Source organism: Salvelinus fontinalis, unplaced genomic scaffold, assembly GCF_029448725.1.
Source record: "Salvelinus fontinalis isolate EN_2023a unplaced genomic scaffold, ASM2944872v1 scaffold_0124, whole genome shotgun sequence".
In the NCBI taxonomy this organism is placed as follows: domain Eukaryota; kingdom Metazoa; phylum Chordata; class Actinopteri; order Salmoniformes; family Salmonidae; genus Salvelinus; species Salvelinus fontinalis.
This window is the reverse complement of record NW_026600333.1, coordinates 352,154-375,528: the sequence shown is the minus strand read 5'-3', so window position 1 is coordinate 375,528 and position 23,375 is coordinate 352,154. Positions and strand designations below refer to the sequence as shown.

At 47.6% G+C, this 23,375-nt stretch overlaps 1 protein-coding gene across 43 annotated transcripts in view; it reads left to right on the top strand.

Moving 5' to 3' along the window:
• The window catches only part of LOC129843353 (islet cell autoantigen 1-like protein), a 112,378-nt gene that overhangs the window by 1,805 nt on the left and 87,198 nt on the right, over positions 1–23,375 (top strand). For all 43 annotated transcript variants that reach the window (XM_055912050.1, XM_055912037.1, XM_055912033.1 and 40 more), the window contains exons 2-3: positions 11,396–11,441; positions 11,550–11,724. In XM_055912050.1, the coding sequence (XP_055768025.1) occupies positions 11,434–11,441; positions 11,550–11,724 (183 nt within the window). In that variant the 5' untranslated portion in view covers positions 11,396–11,433. The remainder of the gene's footprint in view (positions 1–11,395; positions 11,442–11,549; positions 11,725–23,375) is intronic.

The window sequence follows — 23,375 nt, the reverse complement described above, 5'->3', positions numbered from 1 at the left end:
CTAACAACACCTTTAGGGACCTAACAACACCTTCAGGGACCTAACAACACCTTCAGGGACCTAACAACACCTTTAGGGACCTAACAACACCTTCAGGGACCTAACAACACCTTCAGGGACCTAACAACACCTTTAGGGACCTAACAACACCTTCAGGGACCTAACAACACCTTTAGGGACCCAACAACACCTTTAGGGACCTAACAACACCTTCAGGGACCTAACAACACATTCAGGGACCTAACAACACCCTTAGGGACCTAACAACACCTTTAGGGACCTAACAACACCTTTAGGGACCTAACAACACCTCCAGGGACCTAACAACACCTTCAGGGACCTAACAACACCTTCAGGGACCTAACAACACCTTTAGGGACCCAACAACACCTTCAGGGACCTAACAACACCTTTAGGGACCTAACAACACCTTCAGGGACCTAACAACACCTTCAGGGACCTAACAACACCTTTAGGGACCTAACAACACCTTTAGGGACCTAACAACACCTTTAGGGACCTAACAACACCTTTAGGGACCTAACAACACCTTTAGGGACCCAACAACACCTTTAGGGACCTAACAACACCTTCAGGGACCTAACAACACCTCCAGGGACCTAACAACACCTTTAGGGACCTAACAACACCTTTAGGGACCCAACAACACCTTCAGGGACAGCTCTAACAACACCTTCAGGGACCTAACAACACCTTCAGGGACCTAACAACACCTCCAGGGACCTAACAACACCTTCAGGGACCTAACAACACCTTCAGGGACCTAACAACACCCTTAGGGACCTAACAACACCTTTAGGGACCTAACAACACCTTCGGGAACGTAACAACACCTTCAGGGACCTAACAACACCTTCAGGGACCTAACAACACCTTTAGGGACCTAACAACACCTTCAGGGACCTAACAACACCTTCAGGGACCTAACAACACCTTCAGGGACCTAACAACACCTCAGGGACCTAACAACACCTTCAGGGACCTAACAACACCTCCAGGGACCTAACAACACCTTCAGGGACCTAACAACACCTCCAGGGACCTAACAACACCTTTAGGGACCTAACAACACCTTCAGGGACCTAACAACACCTTCAGGGACCTAACAACACCTTCAGGGACCTAACAACACCTTTAGGGACCCAACAACACCTTTAGGGACCCAACAACACCTTTAGGGACCCAACAACACCTTCAGGGACCTAACAACACCTTTAGGGACCTAACAACACCTTCAGGGACCTAACAACACCTTTAGGGACCTAACAACACCTTCAAGGACCTAACAACACCTTTAGGGACCTAACAACACCTTCAGGGACCTAACAACACCTTTAGGGACCTAACAACACCTTTAGGGACCTAACAACACCTTCAGGGACCTAACAACACCTTCAGGGACCTAACAACACCTTTAGGGACCCAACAACACCTTTAGGGATTTAGGGACCTAACAACACCCTTAGGGACCTAACAACACCTTTAGGGACCTAACAACACCTTTAGGGACCCAACAACACCTTTAGGGACCCAACAACACCTTTAGGGACCCAACAACACCTTCAGGGACCTAACAACACCTTTAGGGACCTAACAACACCTTCAGGGACCCAACAACACCTTTAGGGACCTAACAACACCTTCAGGGACCTAACAACACCTCCAGGGACCTAACAACACCTTTAGGGACCTAACAACACCTTTAGGGACCCAACAACACCTTCAGGGACAGCTCTAACAACACCTTCAGGGACCTAACAACACCTTCAGGGACCTAACAACACCTCCAGGGACGTAACAACACCTTCAGGGACCTAACAACACCTTCAGGGACCTAACAACACCTTCAGGGACCTAACAACACCTTCAGGGACCTAACAACACCTTCAGGGACCTAACAACACCTTTAGGGACCTAACAACACCTTCAGGGACCTAACAACACCTTCAGGGACCTAACAACACCTTTAGGGACCTAACAACACCTTCAGGGACCTAACAACACCTTCAGGGACCTAACAACACCTTTAGGGACCCAACAACACCTTCAGGGACCTAACAACACCTTCAGGGACCTAACAACACCTTTAGGGACCCAACAACACCTTTAGGGACCTAACAACACCTTTAGGGACCCAACAACACCTTTAGGGACCCAACAACACCTTTAGGGACCCAACAACACCTTTAGGGACCCAACAACACCTTTAGGGACCTAACAACACCTTTAGGGACCCAACAACACCTTTAGGGACCCAACAACACCTTTAGGGACCTAACAACACCTTCAGGGACCTAACAACACCTTCAGGGACCTAACAACACCTTCAGGGACCTAACAACACCTTCAGGGACCTAACAACACCTTCAGGGACCTAACAACACCTTTAGGGACCTAACAACACCTTCAGGGACCTAACAACACCTTCAGGGACCTAACAACACCCTTAGGGACCTAACAACACCTTTAGGGACCCAACAACACCTTTAGGGACCTAACAGACAGCCTATAGGGAGGAGGTCAGAGACCTGACAACAATGAGACAGCCTATAGGGAGGAGGTCAGAGACCTGACAACGATGAGACAGCCTATAGGGAGGAGGTCAGAGACCTGACAACGATGAGACAGCCTATAGGGAGGAGGTCAGAGACCTGGCAACGATGAGACAGCCTATAGGGAGGAGGTCAGAGACCTGGCAACGATGAGACAGCCTATAGGGAGGAGGTCAGAGACCTGGCAACAATGAGACAGCCTATAGGGAGGAGGTCAGAGACCTGACAACGATGAGACAGCCTATAGGGAGGAGGTCAGAGACCTGACAACGACGAGACAGCCTATAGGGAGGAGGTCAGAGACCTGGCAGTGTGTTGCCAGGACAACAACCTTTCCCTCAATGTGAGCAAGACAAAGGAGGTGATCGTGGACTATAGGAAACGGAGGGCCGAACAGGCCCCCATTAACATCGACGGGGCTGCAGTGGAGCGGGTCGAGAGCTTCAAGTTCCTTGGTGTCCACATCACCAACAAACTAACATGGTCCAAACACACCAAGACAGTCGTGAAGAGGGCACGACAAGCCTATTCCCCCTCAGGAGACTGAAAAGATTTGGCATGGGTCCCCAGATCCTCAAAAAGTTCTACAGTTGCACCATCGAGAGGACCCTGACCGGTTGCCTCACCGCCTGGTATGGCAACAGCTCAGCATCTGACCGCAAGGCGCTACAAAGGGTAGTGCGTATGGCCCAGTACATCACTGGGGCCAAGCTTCCTGACACCCAGGACCTATATACTAGGCGGTGTCAGAGGAAGGCCCAAAAAAGACTCCAGTCACCCAAGTCATAGACTGTTCTCTCTGCTACCACATTGCAAGCGGTACCGAAGCGCCAAGTCTAGGATCATAAGGCTCCTTAACAGCTTCTACCCCCAAGCCATAAGACTCCTGAACACCTAATGGCCACTAATACTATTTTCATTGGCTGAACCCCACACCCCTCCACACCATAGGACACAGTTTCTCCCTGCCTTTCCAGCTCCAGACACCATAGGACACAGTTTCTCCCTGCCTTTCCAGCTCCAGACACCATAGGACACAGTTTCTCCCTGCCTTTCCAGCTCCAGACACCATAGGACACAGTTTCTCCCTGCCTTTCCAGCTCCAGACACCATAGGACACAGTTTCTCCCTGCCTTTCCAGCTGCAGACACCATAGGACACAGTTTCTCCCTGCCTTTCCAGCTGCAGACACCATCGGACACAGTTTCTCCCTGCCTTTCCAGCTGCAGACACCATAGGACACAGTTTCTCCCTGCCTTTCCAGCTCCAGACACCATAGGACACAGTTTCTCCCTGCCTTTCCAGCTCCAGACACCATAGGACACAGTTTCTCCCTGCCTTTCCAGCTCCAGACACCATCGGACACAGTTTCTCCCTGCCTTTCCAGCTCCAGACACCATAGGACACAGTTTCTCCCTGCCTTTCCAGCTGCAGACACCATAGGACACAGTTTCTCCCTGCCTTTCCAGCTCCAGACACCATCGGACACAGTTTCTCCCGTGCCACTTTGTCTGCAGAGATCCTTTGTGAACCTCAATTTTTGCTTGATGTGGATTTTTGCTTGATGTTCCTCCTCCTGGAACTCACAGTTCTTTACTCGCCTCCAGAGAAGATCCTGTGCAGATCTGCTGGTGAACCGGATGATTGTTGTCTTCGGACTCTTGTCTTGATCGTTGAGTCAAACGATGAACGATGTCCACATTTTCCTGAAGTTTGGCTTTTGATTCGAGAATAACAGCTCCACAGATGTCAACAACTCTGCATTTAATGTCCTCACCCGCCAGCTCTGGAATGCCATGGAGCCTCAGGTTCTACCTGCGCTGGTATGTCTCCACCTCGTTCACCTTGTGCCTCAGGTTCTACCTGCGCTGGTATGTCTCTGCCTCGTTCACCTTTTGCCCCAGGTTCTACCTGCGCTGGTATCTCTCTGCCTCGTTCACCTTTTGCCCCAGGTTCTACCTGCGCTGGTATCTCTCTGCTCCTCGTTCACCTTTTGCCTCAGGTTCTACCTGCGCTGGTATCTCTCTGCCTCGTTCACCTTTTGCCTCAGGTACTACCTGCGCTGGTATCTCTCTGCCTCGTTCACCTTTTGCCTCAGGTTCTACCTGCGCTGGTATCTCTCTGCCTCGTTCACCTTTTGCCTCAGGTACTACCTGCGCTGGTATCTCTCTGCCTCGTTCACCTTTTGCCCCAGGTTCTACCTGCGCTGGTATCTCTCTGCCTCGTTCACCTTTTGCCTCAGGTTCTACCTGCGCTGGTATCTCTCTGCCTCGTTCACCTTTTGCCTCAGGTTCTACCTGTGCTGGTATCTCTCTGCTCCTCGTTCACCTTTTGCCTCAGGTTCTACCTGCGCTGGTATCTCTCTGCCTCGTTCACCTTTTGCCTCAGGTTCTACCTGCGCTGGTATCTCTCTGCCTCGTTCACCTTTTGCCTCAGGTTCTACCTGCGCTGGTATCCCTCCTCCTCGTTCACCTTTTGCCTCAGGTTCTACCTGCGCTGGTATCTCTCTGCCTCGTTCACCTTTTGCCTCAGGTTCTACCTGCGCTGGTATCTCTCTGCCTCGTTCACCTTTTGCCTCAGGTTCTACCTGCGCTGGTATCTCCCTGCCTCGTTCACCTTTTGCCTCAGGTTCTACCTGCGCTGGTATCTCTCTGCCTCGTTCACCTTTTGACTCAGGTACTACCTGCGCTGGTATCTCTCTGCCTCGTTCACCTTTTGCCTCAGGTTCTACCTGCGCTGGTATCTCTGCTCCTCGTTCACCTTTTGCCTCAGGTACTACCTGCGCTGGTATCTCTCTGCCTCGTTCACCTTTTGCCTCAGGTTCTACCTGCGCTGGTATCTCTCCTCCTCGTTCACCTTTTGCCTCAGGTTCTACCTGCGCTGGTATCTCTCTGCCTCGTTCACCTTTTGCCTCAGGTACTACCTGCGCTGGTATCTCTCTGCCTCGTTCACCTTTTGCCTCAGGTTCTACCTGCGCTGGTATCTCTCCTCCTCGTTCACCTTTTGACCTCAGGTTCGACCTGCGCTGGCATCTCTCCTCCTCGTTCACCTTTTGCCTCAGGTTCTACCTGCGCTGGCATCTCTCTGCCTCGTTCACCTTTTGCCTCCAGGTTCTACCTGCGCTGTCATCTCTCTGCCTCGTTCACCTTTTGCCTCAGGTTCTACCTGCGCTGGTATCTCACCTCCTCGTTCACCTTTTGCCTCAGGTTCTACCTGCGCTGGTATCTCACCTCCTCGTTCACCTTTTGCCTCAGGTTCTACCTGCGCTGGTATCTCTGCTCCTCTTTCACCTTTTGCCTCAGGTTCTACCTGCGCTGGTATCTCTCTCCTCGTTCACCTTTTGCCTCAGGTTCTACCTGCGCTGGTATCCCTCTGCCTCGTTCACCTTTTGCCTCAGGTTCTACCTGCACTGGTATCTCTCCTCCTCGTTCACCTTTTGCCCCATGTTCTACCTGTGCTGGTATCTCTCTGCCTCGTTCACCTTTTGCCTCAGGTTCTACCTGCACTGGTATCTCTCCTCCTCGTTCACCTTTTGCCTCAGGTTCTACCTGCGCTGGTATCTCTCAGCCTCGTTCACCTTTTGACTCAGGTTCTACCTGCACTGGTATGTCTCCTCCTCGTTCTCCTTTTGCCTCAGGTTCTACCTGCACTGGTATCTCTCCTCCTCGTTCACCTTTTGCCTCAGGTTCTACCTGCACTGGTATCTCTCCTCCTCGTTCACCTTTTGCCTCAGGTTCTACCTGCACTGGTATGTCTCCTCCTCGTTCACCTTTTGACTCAGGTTCTACCTGCACTGGTATCTCTCCTCCTCGTTCACCTTTTGCCTCAGGTTCTACCTGCACTGGTATCTCTCTGCCTCGTTCTCCTTTTGCTCGAGTAAAAAAAAAAAAAAATCCTGGCAGATACCTTCCACTTTCTTCATGTCACTTTTGAGGATTTTCACTTCTCCAGATTTTTCCAGTCAACCAATTTTTTTTTTATGGCCTCAATTTTGGGGCGGCAGGTAGCCTAGTGGTTAGAGCGTTGGGCCAGTAACCGAAAGGTTGCAAGATAAAATCCCTGAGCTGACAAGGTAAAGATCTGTTGTTCTGCCCCTGAACAAGGCAGTTAACCCACTGTTCCTAGGGCCGTCATTGTAAATAAGAATTTGTTCTTAACTGACTTGCCTCATTAAATAAAGGTAAAATTAAAAAATATATACTTTTTCATGGTATGCCTCCTAACCATGTCCTCCAAGCCATCTGCCCTTTCATCTATCTTTGCTGTCAAAAGCATCACAATATTGTTTTGCATCTGAAGAAGTGACATACCCTCTTGCCCTCATCTTTTCCCCCTGGGGCTTGACTGGAGTGTCGGGGTCGTAGGGTAACGGCCTGGGGACTGGATGTGCGCAGGTTGTCAGCATTGTTGTCCGTGCACTTCCAGTTTTCACCACAACAGTATTTCCCACAGTTACATTCTGAAGAGGAGTGCCCAAGACCATCTGATCTGTTAATTGTCCATCTGATCATTTCTCCATTTCTTTTCCTTTGGTTCTGGTTCTGGAAGTTTCCATGTAGACAAGCTAGTTTTTGAGCTAGCTAGCTGATCTGGTGTTGTCGCTAACTTAAGAGTTTTAGAGGTGAATAACTTGCAGAAAGTAATCAATTACTTTGGTAAACAAAATAAATAATATTCAGACGGGTTTTATGACCTTAGAAATGACCAGACGGGTTTTATGACCTTAGAAATGACCAGACGGGTTTTATGACCTTAGAAATGACCAGACAGGTTTTATGACCTTAGAAATGACCAGACGGGTTTTATGACCTTAGAAATGACCAGATGGTCATATTTGGGTGAAGAAATCAAATAATTCCTTCAGCAACCAAAAAGCGCATCTGCACTGACCGCCATCTTGCGCGCGCCCCGTTAACGGACAGTCATTTCACCTGTTTATTTGAATACCACGGCAACAGCAGGTGACCTGTCAATAAGCGCTCTAACTAATACCACGGCCACAGCAGGTGACCTGTCAATAAGCGCTCTAACTAATACCATGGCAACAGCAGGTGACCTGTCAATAAGCCCTCTAACTAATACCACGGCCACAGCAGGTGACCTGTCAATAAGCCCTCTAACTAATACCACGGCCACAGCAGGTGACCTGTCAATAAGCCCTCTAACTAATACCACGGCCACAGCAGGTGACCTGTCAGTAAGCCCTCTAGCTAATACCACGGCCACAGCAGGTGACCTGTCAGTAAGCCCTCTAACTAATACCACGGCCACAGCAGGTGACCTGTCAATAAGCCCTCTAACTAATACCACGGCCACAGCAGGTGACCTGTCAATAAGCCCTCTAGCTAATACCACGGCCACAGCAGGTGACCTGTCAATAAGCCCTCTAGCTAATACCACGGCCACAGCAGGTGGCCTGTCAATAAGCCCTCTAGCTAATACCACGGCAACAGCAGGTGACCTGTCAATAAGCCCTCTAACTAATACCACGGCCACAGCAGGTGACCTGTCAATAAGCCCTCTAACTAATACCACGGCCACAGCAGGTGACCTGTCAATAAGCCCTCTAACTAATACCACGGCCACAGCAGGTGACCTGTCAGTAAGCCCTCTAGCTAATACCACGGCCACAGCAGGTGACCTGTCAGTAAGCCCTCTAACTAATACCACGGCCACAGCAGGTGACCTGTCAATAAGCCCTCTAACTAATACCACGGCCACAGCAGGTGACCTGTCAATAAGCCCTCTAGCTAATACCACGGCCACAGCAGGTGACCTGTCAATAAGCCCTCTAGCTAATACCACGGCCACAGCAGGTGGCCTGTCAATAAGCCCTCTAGCTAATACCACGGCAACAGCAGGTGACCTGTCAATAAGCCCTCTAACTAATACCACGGCCACAGCAGGTGACCTGTCAATAAGCCCTCTAACTAATACCACGGCCACAGCAGGTGACCTGTCAATAAGCCCTCTAACTAATACCACGGCCACAGCAGGTGACCTGTCAATAAGCCCTCTAGCTAATACCACGGCCACAGCAGGTGGCCTGTCAATAAGCCCTCTAGATAATACCACGGCAACAGCAGGTGACCTGTCAATAAGCCCTCTAGCTAATACCACGGCCACAGCAGGTGGCCTGTCAATAAGCCCTCTAGCTAATACCACGGCCACAGCAGGTGGCCTGTCAATAAGCCCTCTAGCTAATACCACGGCCACAGCAGGTGGCCTGTCAATAAGCCCTCTAACTAATACCACGGCCACAGCAGGTGACCTGTCAGTAAGCCCTCTAACTAATACCACGGCAACAGCAGGTGACCTGTCAATAAGCCCTCTAACTAATACCACGGCAACAGCAGGTGACCTGTCAGTAAGCCCTCTAACTAATACCACGGCCACAGCAGGTGACCTGTCAATAAGCCCTCTAACTAATACCACGGCAACAGCAGGTGACCTGTCAATAAGCCCTCTAACTAATACCACGGCCACAGCAGGTGACCTGTCAATAAGCCCTCTAACTAATACCACGGCAACAGCAGGTGACCTGTCAATAAGCCCTCTAACTAATACCACGGCCACAGCAGGTGACCTGTCAATAAGCCCTCTAACTAATACCACGGCAACAGCAGGTGACCTGTCAATAAGCCCTCTAACTAATACCACGGCAACAGCAGGTGACCTGTCAATAAGCCCTCTAACTAATACCACGGCAACAGCAGGTGACCTGTCAATAAGCCCTCTAACTAATACCACGGCCACAGCAGGTGACCTGTCAATAAGCCCTCTAACTAATACCACGGCAACAGCAGGTGACCTGTCAGTAAGCCCTCTAACTAATACCACGGCCACAGCAGGTGACCTGTCAATAAGCCCTCTAACTAATACCACGGCAACAGCAGGTGGCCTGTCAATAAGCCCTCTAACTAATACCACGGCAACAGCAGGTGACCTGTCAATAAGCCCTCTAACTAATACCACGGCAACAGCAGGTGACCTGTCAATAAGCCCTCTAACTAATACCACGGCAACAGCAGGTGACCTGTCAATAAGCCCTCTAACTAATACCACGGCAACAGCAGGTGACCTGTCAATAAGCCCTCTAACTAATACCACGGCAACAGCAGGTGACCTGTCAATAAGCCCTCTAACTAATACCACGGCAACAGCAGGTGACCTGTCAATAAGCCCTCTAACTAATACCACGGCAACAGCAGGTGACCTGTCAATAAGCCCTCTAACTAATACCACGGCAACAGCAGGTGACCTGTCAATAAGCCCTCTAACTAATACCACGGCAACAGCAGGTGACCTGTCAATAAGCCCTCTAACTAATACCACGGCAACAGCAGGTGACCTGTCAATAAGCCCTCTAACTAATACCACGGCAACAGCAGGTGACCTGTCAATAAGCCCTCTAACTAATACCACGGCAACAGCAGGTGACCTGTCAATAAGCCCTCTAACTAATACCACGGCAACAGCAGGTGACCTGTCAATAAGCCCTCTAACTAATGCCACAGCAGGTGGCCTGTCAATAAGCCCTCTAACTAATGCCACAGCAGGTGACCTGTCAATAAGCCCTCTAACTAATACCACGGCAACAGCAGGTGACCTGTCAATAAGCCCTCTAACTAATGCCACAGCAGGTGACCTGTCAATAAGCCCTCTAACTAATACCACGGCCACAGCAGGTGGCCTGTCAATAAGCCCTCTAGCTAATACCACGGCCACAGCAGGTGGCCTGTCAATAAGCCCTCTAACTAATACCACGGCCACAGCAGGTGGCCTGTCAATAAGCCCTCTAACTAATACCACGGCAACAGCAGGTGGCCTGTCAATAAGCCCTCTAACTAATGCCACAGCAGGTGACCTGTCAATAAGCCCTCTAACTAATACCACGGCCACAGCAGGTGACCTGTCAGTAAGCCCTCTAACTAATACCACGGCAACAGCAGGTGACCTGTCAGTAAGCCCTCTAACTAATACCACGGCAACAGCAGGTGGCCTGTCAATAAGCCCTCTAACTAATACCACGGCAACAGCAGGTGACCTGTCAATAAGCCCTCTAACTAATACCACGGCCACAGCAGGTGGCCTGTCAATAAGCCCTCTAACTAATACCACGGCCACAGCAGGTGACCTGTCAATAAGCCCTCTAACTAATACCACGGCCACAGCAGGTGGCCTGTCAATAAGCCCTCTAACTAATACCACGGCCACAGCAGGTGACCTGTCAATAAGCCCTCTAACTAATACCACGGCCACAGCAGGTGGCCTGTCAATAAGCCCTCTAACTAATACCACGGCCACAGCAGGTGGCCTGTCAATAAGCCCTCTAACTAATACCACGGCCACAGCAGGTGACCTGTCAATAAGCCCTCTAACTAATACCACGGCAACAGCAGGTGACCTGTCAATAAGCCCTCTAACTAATACCACGGCAACAGCAGGTGGCCTGTCAATAAGCCCTCTAACTAATACCACGGCAACAGCAGGTGACCTGTCAATAAGCCCTCTAACTAATACCACGGCAACAGCAGGTGACCTGTCAATAAGCCCTCTAACTAATACCACGGCCACAGCAGGTGACCTGTCAATAAGCCCTCTAACTAATACCACGGCAACAGCAGGTGACCTGTCAATAAGCGCTCCCTTTTGTATTTGGGGTGCATGCCTACTGAAGACGTTTCGCACCACAACCACCTCAACAATGACCTCTGGTATCTCGCCAAACTAGCTATGGGCTTTCTTACACTTTTAAGTATATGGGGATTCAACAATACTCATCTTGACATTCACACTGTTCTCAATCTCCACTATTTCAGGCTGTGTGTTGACGGAACGGAACGGAGCTGAAGATTAGATGGACGGGTATGAAGCAGCTAATCGTTTACTTAAGTCACTGTCTTTAAAAGTCTTAAATCGGTTAAAGAAGATGCCTGAGATGTAATCTAGGGGAAACCCTGACCACCCCTCCAGGTTTGCAGGTGACGTACTGAGCGGTGGCCGGGCGTTGCTAGGCGAGGACAGCTCGGTCGTGGCCCGCATGCAGAAGACGTTTTGGAAGACGAAGCAGGTTCTGATCAAGGCCACGGGGAAGAAGGAGGATGACTACGTAGTGGCTTCTGATGCCGACCTCGACGCCAAGCTGGAGGTAGGACCCTGACCTTTAACCCCTAACGTGGTCGCTTCACCCACTGTTACTCAGAGTGAGAGTCTCATGTGGCCAGTTCTCTCTCTGTGTTACTAACTGAACCACACGTTCTGTTTCCTGTCCAGTTCTCTCTCTGTGTTACTAACTGAACCACACGTTCTGTTTCCTGTCCAGTTCTCTCTCTGTGTTACTAACTGAACCACACGTTCTGTTTCCTGTCCAGTTCTCTCTCTGTGTTACTAACTGAACCACACGTTCTGTTTCCTGTCCAGTTCTCTCTCTGTGTTACTAACTGAACCACACGTTCTGTTTCCTGTCCAGTTCTCTCTCTGTGTTACTAACTGAACCACACGTTCTGTTTCCTGTCCAGTTCTCTCTCTGTGTTACTAACTGAACCACACGTTCTGTTTCCTGTCCAGTTCTCTCTCTGTGTTACTAACTAAACCACACGTTCTGTTTCCTGTCCAGTTCTGTCTGTGTTACTAACTGATCCACACGTTCTGTTTCCTGTCCAGTTCTCTCTCTGTGTTACTAACTGAACCACAAGTTCTGTTTCCTGTCCAGTTCTCTCTCTGTGTGTTACTAACTGAACCACACGTTCTGTTTCCTGTCCAGTCCTCTCTCTGTGTTACTAACTGAACCACACGTTCTGTTTCCTGTCCAGTTCTCTCTCTGTGTTACTAACTGAACCACACGTTCTGTTTCCTGTCCAGTTATCTCTCTGTGTTACTAACTGAACCACACGTTCTGTTTCCTGTCCAGTTCTCTCTCTGTGTTACTAACTGAACCACACGTTCTGTTTCCTGTCCAGTTCTCTCTCTGTGTTACTAACTGAACCACACGTTCTGTTTCCTGTCCAGTTCTCTCTGTGTTACTAACTGAACCACACGTTCTGTTTCCTGTCCAGTTCTCTCTGTGTTACTAACTGAACCACACGTTCTGTTTCCTGTCCAGTTCTCTCTCTGTGTTACTAACTGATCCACACGTTCTGTTTCCTGTCCAGTTCTCTCTCTGTGTTACTAACTGAACCACACGTTCTGTTTCCTGTCCAGTTCTCTCTCTGTGTTACTAACTGAACCACACGTTCTGTTTCCTGTCCTCTCTCTGTGTTACTAACTGAACCACACGTTCTGTTTCCTGTCCAGTTCTCTCTCTGTGTTACTAACTGAACCACACGTTCTGTTTCCTGTCCAGTTCTCTCTCTGTGTTACTAACTGAACCACACGTTCTGTTTCCTGTCCAGTTCTCTCTCTGTGTTACTAACTGAACCACACGTTCTGTTTCCTGTCCAGTTCTCTCTCTGTGTTACTAACTGAACCACACGTTCTGTTTCCTGTCCTCTCTCTGTGTTACTAACTGAACCACACGTTCTGTTTCCTGTCCAGTTCTCTCTCTGTGTTACTAACTGAACCACACGTTCTGTTTCCTGTCCAGTTCTGTCTGTGTTACTAACTGATCCACACGTTCTGTTTCCTGTCCAGTCCTCTCTCTGTGTTACTAACTGAACCACACGTTCTGTTTCCTGTCCAGTTCTCTCTCTGTGTTACTAACTGAACCACACGTTCTGTTTCCTGTCCAGTTCTCTCTCTGTGTTACTAACTGAACCACACGTTCTGTTTCCTGTCCAGTTCTGTCTCTGTGTTACTAACTGAACCACACGTTCTGTTTCCTGTCCAGTTCTCTCTCTGTGTTACTAACTGAACCACACGTTCTGTTTCCTGTCTAGTTCTCTCTTTGTGTTACTAACTGAACCACACGTTCTGTTTCCTGTCCAGTTCTCTCTCTGTGTTACTAACTGAACCACACGTTCTGTTTCCTGTCCAGTTCTCTCTCTGTGTTACTAACTGAACCACACGTTCTGTTTCCTGTCCAGTTCTCTCTCTGTGTTACCAACTGAACCACACGTTCTGTTTCCTGTCCAGTTCTCTCTCTGTGTTACTAACTGAACCACACGTTCTGTTTCCTGTCCAGTTCTCTCTCTGTGTTACTAACTGAACCACACGTCCTGTTTCCTGTCCAGTTCTCTCTCTGTGTTACTAACTGAACCACACGTTCTGTTTCCTGTCCAGTTCTCTCTCTGTGTTACTAACTGATCCACACGTTCTGTTTCCTGTCCAGTTCTCTCTCTGTGTTACTAACTGAACCACACGTTCTGTTTCCTGTCCAGTTCTCTCTCTGTGTTACTAACTGAACCACACGTTCTGTTTCCTGTCCAGTTCTCTCTCTGTGTTACTAACTGAACCACACGTTCTGTTTCCTGTCCAGTTCTCTCTCTGTGTTACTAACTGAACCACACGTTCTGTTTCCAGTTCTCTCTCTGTGTTACTAACTGAACCACACGTTCTGTTTCCTGTCCAGTTCTCTCTCTGTGTTACTAACTGAACCACACGTTCTGTTTCCTGTCCAGTTCTCTCTCTGTGTTACTAACTGAACCACACGTCCTGTTTCCTGTCCAGTTCTCTCTGTGTTACTAACTGAACCACACGTCCTGTTTCCTGTCCAGTTCTCTCTCTGTGTTACTAACTGAACCACACGTTCTGTTTCCTGTCCAGTTCTCTCTCTGTGTTACTAACTGAACCACACGTTCTGTTTCCTGTCCAGTTCTGTCTGTGTTACTAACTGAACCACACGTTCTGTTTCCTGTCCAGTTCTCTCTGTGTTACTAACTGAACCACACGTCCTGTTTCCTGTCCAGTTCTCTCTCTGTGTTACTAACTGAACCACACGTTCTGTTTCCTGTCCAGTTCTCTCTCTGTGTTACTAACTAAACCACACGTTCTGTTTCCTGTCCAGTTCTCTCTCTGTGTTACTAACTGAACCACACGTTCTGTTTCCTGTCCAGTTCTCTCTCTGTGTTACTAACTGAACCACACGTTCTGTTCCCTGTCCAGTTCTCTCTCTGTGTTACTAACTGAACCACACGTTCTGTTTCCTGTCCAGTTCTCTCTCTGTGTTACTAACTGAACCACACGTTCTGTTTCCTGTCCAGTTCTCTCTCTGTGTTACTAACTGAACCACACGTTCTGTTTCCTGTCCAGTTCTCTCTCTGTGTTACTAACTGATCCACACGTTCTGTTTCCTGTCTAGTTCTCTCTCTGTGTTACTAACTGAACCACACGTTCTGTTTCCTGTCCAGTTCTCTCTCTGTGTTACTAACTGAACCACACGTTCTGTTTCCTATCCAGTTCTCTCTGTGTTACTAACTGAACCACACGTTCTGTTTCCTGTCCAGTTCTCTCTCTGTGTTACTAACTGAACCACACGTTCTGTTTCCTGTCCAGTTCTCTCTCTGTGTTACTAACTGAACCACACGTTCTGTTTCCTGTCCAGTTCTCTCTCTGTGTTACTAACTGAACCACACGTTCTGTTTCCTGTCGAGTTCTCTCTCTGTGTTACTAACTGAACCACACGTTCTGTTTCCTGTCCAGTTCTCTCTCTGTGTTACTAACTGAACCACACGTTCTGTTTCCTGTCCAGTTCTCTCTCTGTGTTACTAACTGAACCACACGTTCTGTTTCCTGTCCAGTTCTCTCTGTGTTACTAACTGAACCACACGTTCTGTTTCCTGTCCAGTTCTCTCTCTGTGTTACTAACTGAACCACACGTTCTGTTTCCTGTCCAGTTCTCTCTCTGTGTGTTACTAACTGAAACACACGTTCTGTTTCCTGTCCAGTTCTCTCTCTGTGTTACTAACTGAACCACACGTTCTGTTTCCTGTCCTCTCTCTCTGTGTTACTAACTGAACCACACGTTCTGTTTCCTGTCCAGTTCTCTCTCTGTGTTACTAACTGAACCACACGTTCTGTTTCCTGTCCAGTTCTCTCTGTGTTACTAACTGAACCACACGTTCTGTTTCCTGTCCAGTTCTCTCTCTGTGTTACTAACTGAACCACACGTTCTGTTTCCTGTCCAGTTCTCTCTCTGTGTTACTAACTGAACCACACGTTCTGTTTCCTGTCCAGTTCTCTCTCTGTGTTACTAACTGAACCACACGTTCTGTTTCCTGTCTAGTTCTCTCTTTGTGTTACTAACTGAACCACACGTTCTGTTTCCTGTCCAGTTCTCTCTCTGTGTTACTAACTAAACCACACGTTCTGTTTCCTGTCCAGTTCTGTCTGTGTTACTAACTGATCCACACGTTCTGTTTCCTGTCCAGTTCTCTCTCTGTGTTACTAACTGAACCACACGTTCTGTTTCCTGTCCAGTTCTCTCTCTGTGTGTTACTAACTGAACCACACGTTCTGTTTCCTGTCCAGTCCTCTCTCTGTGTTACTAACTGAACCACACGTTCTGTTTCCTGTCCAGTTCTCTCTCTGTGTTACTAACTGAACCACACGTTCTGTTTCCTGTCCAGTTATCTCTCTGTGTTACTAACTGAACCACACGTTCTGTTTCCTGTCCAGTTCTCTCTCTGTGTTACTAACTGAACCACACGTTCTGTTTCCTGTCCAGTTCTCTCTCTGTGTTACTAACTGAACCACACGTTCTGTTTCCTGTCCAGTTCTCTCTGTGTTACTAACTGAACCACACGTTCTGTTTCCTGTCCAGTTCTCTCTGTGTTACTAACTGAACCACACGTTCTGTTTCCTGTCCAGTTCTCTCTCTGTGTTACTAACTGATCCACACGTTCTGTTTCCTGTCCAGTTCTCTCTCTGTGTTACTAACTGAACCACACGTTCTGTTTCCTATCCAGTTCTCTCTGTGTTACTAACTGAACCACACGTTCTGTTTCCTGTCCAGTTCTCTCTCTGTGTTACTAACTGAACCACACGTTCTGTTTCCTGTCCAGTTCTCTCTCTGTGTTACTAACTGAACCACACGTTCTGTTTCCTGTCCAGTTCTCTCTCTGTGTTACTAACTGAACCACACGTTCTGTTTCCTGTCGAGTTCTCTCTCTGTGTTACTAACTGAACCACACGTTCTGTTTCCTGTCCAGTTCTCTCTCTGTGTTACTAACTGAACCACACGTTCTGTTTCCTGTCCAGTTCTCTCTCTGTGTTACTAACTGAACCACACGTTCTGTTTCCTGTCCAGTTCTCTCTGTGTTACTAACTGAACCACACGTTCTGTTTCCTGTCCAGTTCTCTCTCTGTGTTACTAACTGAACCACACGTTCTGTTTCCTGTCCAGTTCTCTCTCTGTGTGTTACTAACTGAAACACACGTTCTGTTTCCTGTCCAGTTCTCTCTCTGTGTTACTAACTGAACCACACGTTCTGTTTCCTGTCCTCTCTCTCTGTGTTACTAACTGAACCACACGTTCTGTTTCCTGTCCAGTTCTCTCTCTGTGTTACTAACTGAACCACACGTTCTGTTTCCTGTCCAGTTCTCTCTGTGTTACTAACTGAACCACACGTTCTGTTTCCTGTCCAGTTCTCTCTCTGTGTTACTAACTGAACCACACGTTCTGTTTCCTGTCCAGTTCTCTCTCTGTGTTACTAACTGAACCACACGTTCTGTTTCCTGTCCAGTTCTCTCTCTGTGTTACTAACTGAACCACACGTTCTGTTTCCTGTCTAGTTCTCTCTTTGTGTTACTAACTGAACCACACGTTCTGTTTCCTGTCCAGTTCTCTCTCTGTGTTACTAACTAAACCACACGTTCTGTTTCCTGTCCAGTTCTGTCTGTGTTACTAACTGATCCACACGTTCTGTTTCCTGTCCAGTTCTCTCTCTGTGTTACTAACTGAACCACACGTTCTGTTTCCTGTCCAGTTCTCTCTCTGTGTGTTACTAACTGAACCACACGTTCTGTTTCCTGTCCAGTCCTCTCTCTGTGTTACTAACTGAACCACACGTTCTGTTTCCTGTCCAGTTCTCTCTCTGTGTTACTAACTGAACCACACGTTCTGTTTCCTGTCCAGTTATCTCTCTGTGTTACTAACTGAACCACACGTTCTGTTTCCTGTCCAGTTCTCTCTCTGTGTTACTAACTGAACCACACGTTCTGTTTCCTGTCCAGTTCTCTCTCTGTGTTACTAACTGAACCACACGTTCTGTTTCCTGTCCAGTTCTCTCTGTGTTACTAACTGAACCACACGTTCTGTTTCCTGTCCAGTTCTCTCTGTGTTACTAACTGAACCACACGTTCTGTTTCCTGTCCAGTTCTCTCTCTGTGTTACTAACTGATCCACACGTTCTGTTTCCTGTCCAGTTCTCTCTCTGTGTTACTAACTGAACCACACGTTCTGTTTCCTGTCCAGTTCTCTCTGTGTTACTAACTGAACCACACGTTCTGTTTCCTGTCCAGTTCTCTCTCTGTGTTACTAACTGAACCACACGTTCTGTTTCCTGTCCAGTTCTCTCTCTGTGTTACTAACTGAACCACACGTTCTGTTTCCTGTCCTCTCTCTGTGTTACTAACTGAACCACACGTTCTGTTTCCTGTCCAGTTCTCTCTCTGTGTTACTAACTGAACCACACGTTCTGTTTCCTGTCCAGTTCTCTCTCTGTGTTACTAACTGAACCACACGTTCTGTTTCCTGTCCAGTTCTCTCTCTGTGTTACTAACTGAACCACACGTTCTGTTTCCTGTCCAGTTCTCTCTCTGTGTTACTAACTGAACCACACGTTCTGTTTCCTGTCCAGTTCTCTCTCTGTGTTACTAACTGAACCACACGTTCTGTTTCCTGTCCAGTTCTCTCTCTGTGTTACTAACTGATCCACACGTTCTGTTTCCTGTCTAGTTCTCTCTTTGTGTTACTAACTGAACCACACGTTCTGTTTCCTGTCCAGTTCTCTCTCTGTGTTACTAACTGAACCACACGTTCTGTTTCCTGTCCAGTTCTCTCTCTGTGTTACTAACTGAACCACACGTTCTGTTTCCTGTCCAGTTCTCTCTGTGTTACTAACTGAACCACACGTCCTGTTTCCTGTCCAGTTCTCTCTCTGTGTTACTAACTGAACCACACGTTCTGTTTCCTGTCCAGTTCTCTCTCTGTGTTACTAACTGAACCACACGTTCTGTTTCCAGTTCTCTCTCTGTGTTACTAACTGAACCACACGTTCTGTTTCCTGTCCAGTTCTCTCTCTGTGTTACTAACTGAACAACACGTTCTGTTTCCTGTCCAGTTCTCTCTCTGTGTTACTAACTGAACCACACGTTCTGTTCCCTGTCCAGTTCTCTCTCTGTGTTACTAACTGAACCACACGTTCTGTTTCCTGTCCAGTTCTCTCTCTGTGTTACTAACTGAACCACACGTTCTGTTTCCTGTCCAGTTCTCTCTCTGTGTTACTAACTGAACCACACGTTCTGTTTCCTGTCCAGTTCTCTCTGTGTTACTAACTGAACCACACGTTCTGTTTCCTGTCCAGTTCTCTCTCTGTGTTACTAACTGAACCACACGTTCTGTTTCCTGTCCAGTTCTCTCTCTGTGTTACTAACTGAACCACACGTTCTGTTTCCTGTCCAGTTCTCTCTCTGTGTTACTAACTGAACCACACGTTCTGTTTCCTGTCCAGTTCTCTCTCTGTGTTACTAACTGATCCACACGTTCTGTTTCCTGTCTAGTTCTCTCTCTGTGTTACTAACTGAACCACACTTTCTGTTTCCTGTCCAGTTCTCTCTCTGTGTTACTAACTGAACCACACGTTCTGTTTCCTGTCCAGTTCTCTCTCTGTGTTACTAACTGAACCACACGTTCTGTTTCCTGTCCAGTTCTCTCTCTGTGTTACTAACTGAACCACACGTTCTGTTTCCTGTCCAGTTCTCTCTCTGCGTTACTAACTGAACCACACGTTCTGTTTCCTGTCCAGTTCTCTCTGTGTTACTAACTGAACCACACGTTCTGTTTCCTGTCCAGTTCTCTCTCTGTGTTACTAACTGAACCACACGTTCTGTCTCCTGTCCAGTTCTCTCTCTGTGTTACTAACTGAACCACACGTTCTGTTTCCTGTCCAGTTCTCTCTGTGTTACTAACTGAACCACACGTTCTGTTTCCTGTCCAGTTCTCTCTCTGTGTTACTAACTGAACCACACGTTCTGTTTCCTGTCCAGTTCTCTCTGTGTTACTAACTGAACCACACGTTCTGTTTCCTGTCCAGTTCTCTCTCTGTGTTACTAACTGATCCACACGTTCTGTTTCCTGTCCAGTTCTCTCTCTGTGTTACTAACTGAACCACACGTTCTGTTTCCTGTCCAGTTCTCTCTGTGTTACTAACTGAACCACACGTTCTGTTTCCTGTCCAGTTCTCTCTCTGTGTTACTAACTGAACCACACGTTCTGTTTCCTGTCCAGTTCTCTCTGTGTTACTAACTGAACCACACGTTCTGTTTCCTGTCCAGTTCTCTCTCTGTGTTACTAACTGATCCACACGTTCTGTTTCCTGTCCAGTTCTCTCTCTGTGTTACTAACTGAACCACACGTTCTGTTTCCTGTCCAGTTCTCTCTCTGTGTTACTAACTGAACCACACGTTCTGTTTCCTGTCCAGTTCTCTCTTTGTTACTAACTGAACCACACGTTCTGTTTCCTGTCCAGTTCTCTCTCTGTGTTACTAACTGAACCACACGTTCTGTTTCCTGTCCAGTTCTCTCTGTGTTACTAACTGAACCACACGTTGTTTCCTGTCCAGTTCTCTCTCTGTGTTACTAACTGAACCACACGTTCTGTTTCCTGTCCAGTTCTCTCTCTGTGTGTTACTAACTGAACCACACGTTCTGTTTCCTGTCCAGTCCTCTCTCTGTGTTACTAACTGAACCACACGTTCTGTTTCCTGTCCAGTTCTCTCTCTGTGTTACTAACTGAACCACACGTTCTGTTTCCTGTCCAGTTCTCTCTGTGTTACTAACTGAACCACACGTTCTGTTTCCTGTCCAGTTCTCTCTCTGTGTTACTAACTGATCCACACGTTCTGTTTCCTGTCCAGTTCTCTCTCTGTGTTACTAACTGAACCACACGTTCTGTTTCCTGTCCAGTTCTCTCTCTGTGTTACTAACTGAACCACACGTTCTGTTTCCTGTCCTCTCTCTGTGTTACTAACTGAACCACACGTTCTGTTTCCTGTCCAGTTCTCTCTCTGTGTTACTAACTGAACCACACGTTCTGTTTCCTGTCCAGTTCTCTCTCTGTGTTACTAACTGAACCACACGTTCTGTTTCCTGTCCAGTTCTCTCTCTGTGTTACTAACTGAACCACACGTTCTGTTTCCTGTCCAGTTCTCTCTCTGTGTGTTACTAACTGAACCACACGTTCTGTTTCCTGTCCAGTCCTCTCTCTGTGTTACTAACTGAACCACACGTTCTGTTTCCTGTCCAGTTCTCTCTCTGTGTTACTAACTGAACCACACGTTCTGTTTCCTGTCCAGTTCTCTCTCTGTGTTACTAACTAAACCACACGTTCTGTTTCCTGTCCAGTTCTGTCTGTGTTACTAACTGAACCACACGTTCTGTTTCCTGTCCAGTCCTCTCTCTGTGTTACTAACTGAACCACACGTTCTGTTTCCTGTCCAGTTCTCTCTCTGTGTTACTAACTGAACCACACGTTCTGTTTCCTGTCCAGTTCTCTCTCTGTGTGTTACTAACTGAACCACACGTTCTGTTTCCTGTCCAGTCCTCTCTCTGTGTTACTAACTGAACCACACGTTCTGTTTCCTGTCCAGTTCTCTCTCTGTGTTACTAACTGAACCACACGTTCTGTTTCCTGTCCAGTTCTCTCTGTGTTACTAACTGAACCACACGTTCTGTTTCCTGTCCAGTTCTCTCTCTGTGTTACTAACTGATCCACACGTTCTGTTTCCTGTCCAGTTCTCTCTCTGTGTTACTAACTGAACCACACGTTCTGTTTCCTGTCCAGTTCTCTCTCTGTGTTACTAACTGAACCACACGTTCTGTTTCCTGTCCTCTCTCTGTGTTACTAACTGAACCACACGTTCTGTTTCCTGTCCAGTTCTCTCTCTGTGTTACTAACTGAACCACACGTTCTGTTTCCTGTCCAGTTCTCTCTCTGTGTTACTAACTAAACCACACGTTCTGTTTCCTGTCCAGTTCTGTCTGTGTTACTAACTGAACCACACGTTCTGTTTCCTGTCCAGTCCTCTCTCTGTGTTACTAACTGAACCACACGTTCTGTTTCCTGTCCAGTTCTCTCTCTGTGTTACTAACTGAACCACACGTTCTGTTTCCTGTCCAGTTCTCTCTCTGTGTGTTACTAACTGAACCACACGTTCTGTTTCCTGTCCAGTCCTCTCTCTGTGTTACTAACTGAACCACACGTTCTGTTTCCTGTCCAGTTCTCTCTCTGTGTTACTAACTGAACCACACGTTCTGTTTCCTGTCCAGTTCTCTCTGTGTTACTAACTGAACCACACGTTCTGTTTCCTGTCCAGTTCTCTCTCTGTGTTACTAACTGATCCACACGTTCTGTTTCCTGTCCAGTTCTCTCTCTGTGTTACTAACTGAACCACACGTTCTGTTTCCTGTCCAGTTCTCTCTCTGTGTTACTAACTGAACCACACGTTCTGTTTCCTGTCCTCTCTCTGTGTTACTAACTGAACCACACGTTCTGTTTCCTGTCCAGTTCTCTCTCTGTGTTACTAACTGAACCACACGTTCTGTTTCCTGTCCAGTTCTCTCTCTGTGTTACTAACTGAACCACACGTTCTGTTTCCTGTCCAGTTCTCTCTCTGTGTTACTAACTGAACCACACGTTCTGTTTCCTGTCCAGTTCTCTCTCTGTGTGTTACTAACTGAACCACACGTTCTGTTTCCTGTCCAGTCCTCTCTCTGTGTTACTAACTGAACCACACGTTCTGTTTCCTGTCCAGTTCTCTCTCTGTGTTACTAACTGAACCACACGTTCTGTTTCCTGTCCAGTTCTCTCTCTGTGTTACTAACTAAACCACACGTTCTGTTTCCTGTCCAGTTCTGTCTGTGTTACTAACTGAACCACACGTTCTGTTTCCTGTCCAGTCCTCTCTCTGTGTTACTAACTGAACCACACGTTCTGTTTCCTGTCCAGTTCTCTCTCTGTGTTACTAACTGAACCACACGTTCTGTTTCCTGTCCAGTTATCTCTCTGTGTTACTAACTGAACCACACGTTCTGTTTCCTGTCCAGTTCTCTCTCTGTGTTACTAACTGAACCACACGTTCTGTTTCCTGTCCAGTTCTCTCTCTGTGTTACTAACTGAACCACACGTTCTGTTTCCTGTCCAGTTCTCTCTGTGTTACTAACTGAACCACACGTTCTGTTTCCTGTCCAGTTCTCTCTGTGTTACTAACTGAACCACACGTTCTGTTTCCTGTCCAGTTCTCTCTCTGTGTTACTAACTGATCCACACGTTCTGTTTCCTGTCCAGTTCTCTCTCTGTGTTACTAACTGAACCACACGTTCTGTTTCCTGTCCAGTTCTCTCTCTGTGTTACTAACTGAACCACACGTTCTGTTTCCTGTCCATTTCTCTCTCTGTGTTACTAACTGAACCACACGTTCTGTTTCCTGTCCAGTTCTCTCTCTGTGTTACTAACTGAACCACACGTTCTGTTTCCTGTCCTCTCTCTGTGTTACTAACTGAACCACACGTTCTGTTTCCTGTCCAGTTCTCTCTCTGTGTTACTAACTGAACCACACGTTCTGTTTCCTGTCCAGTTCTCTCTCTGTGTTACTAACTGAACCACACGTTCTGTTTCCTGTCCAGTTCTCTCTCTGTGTTACTAA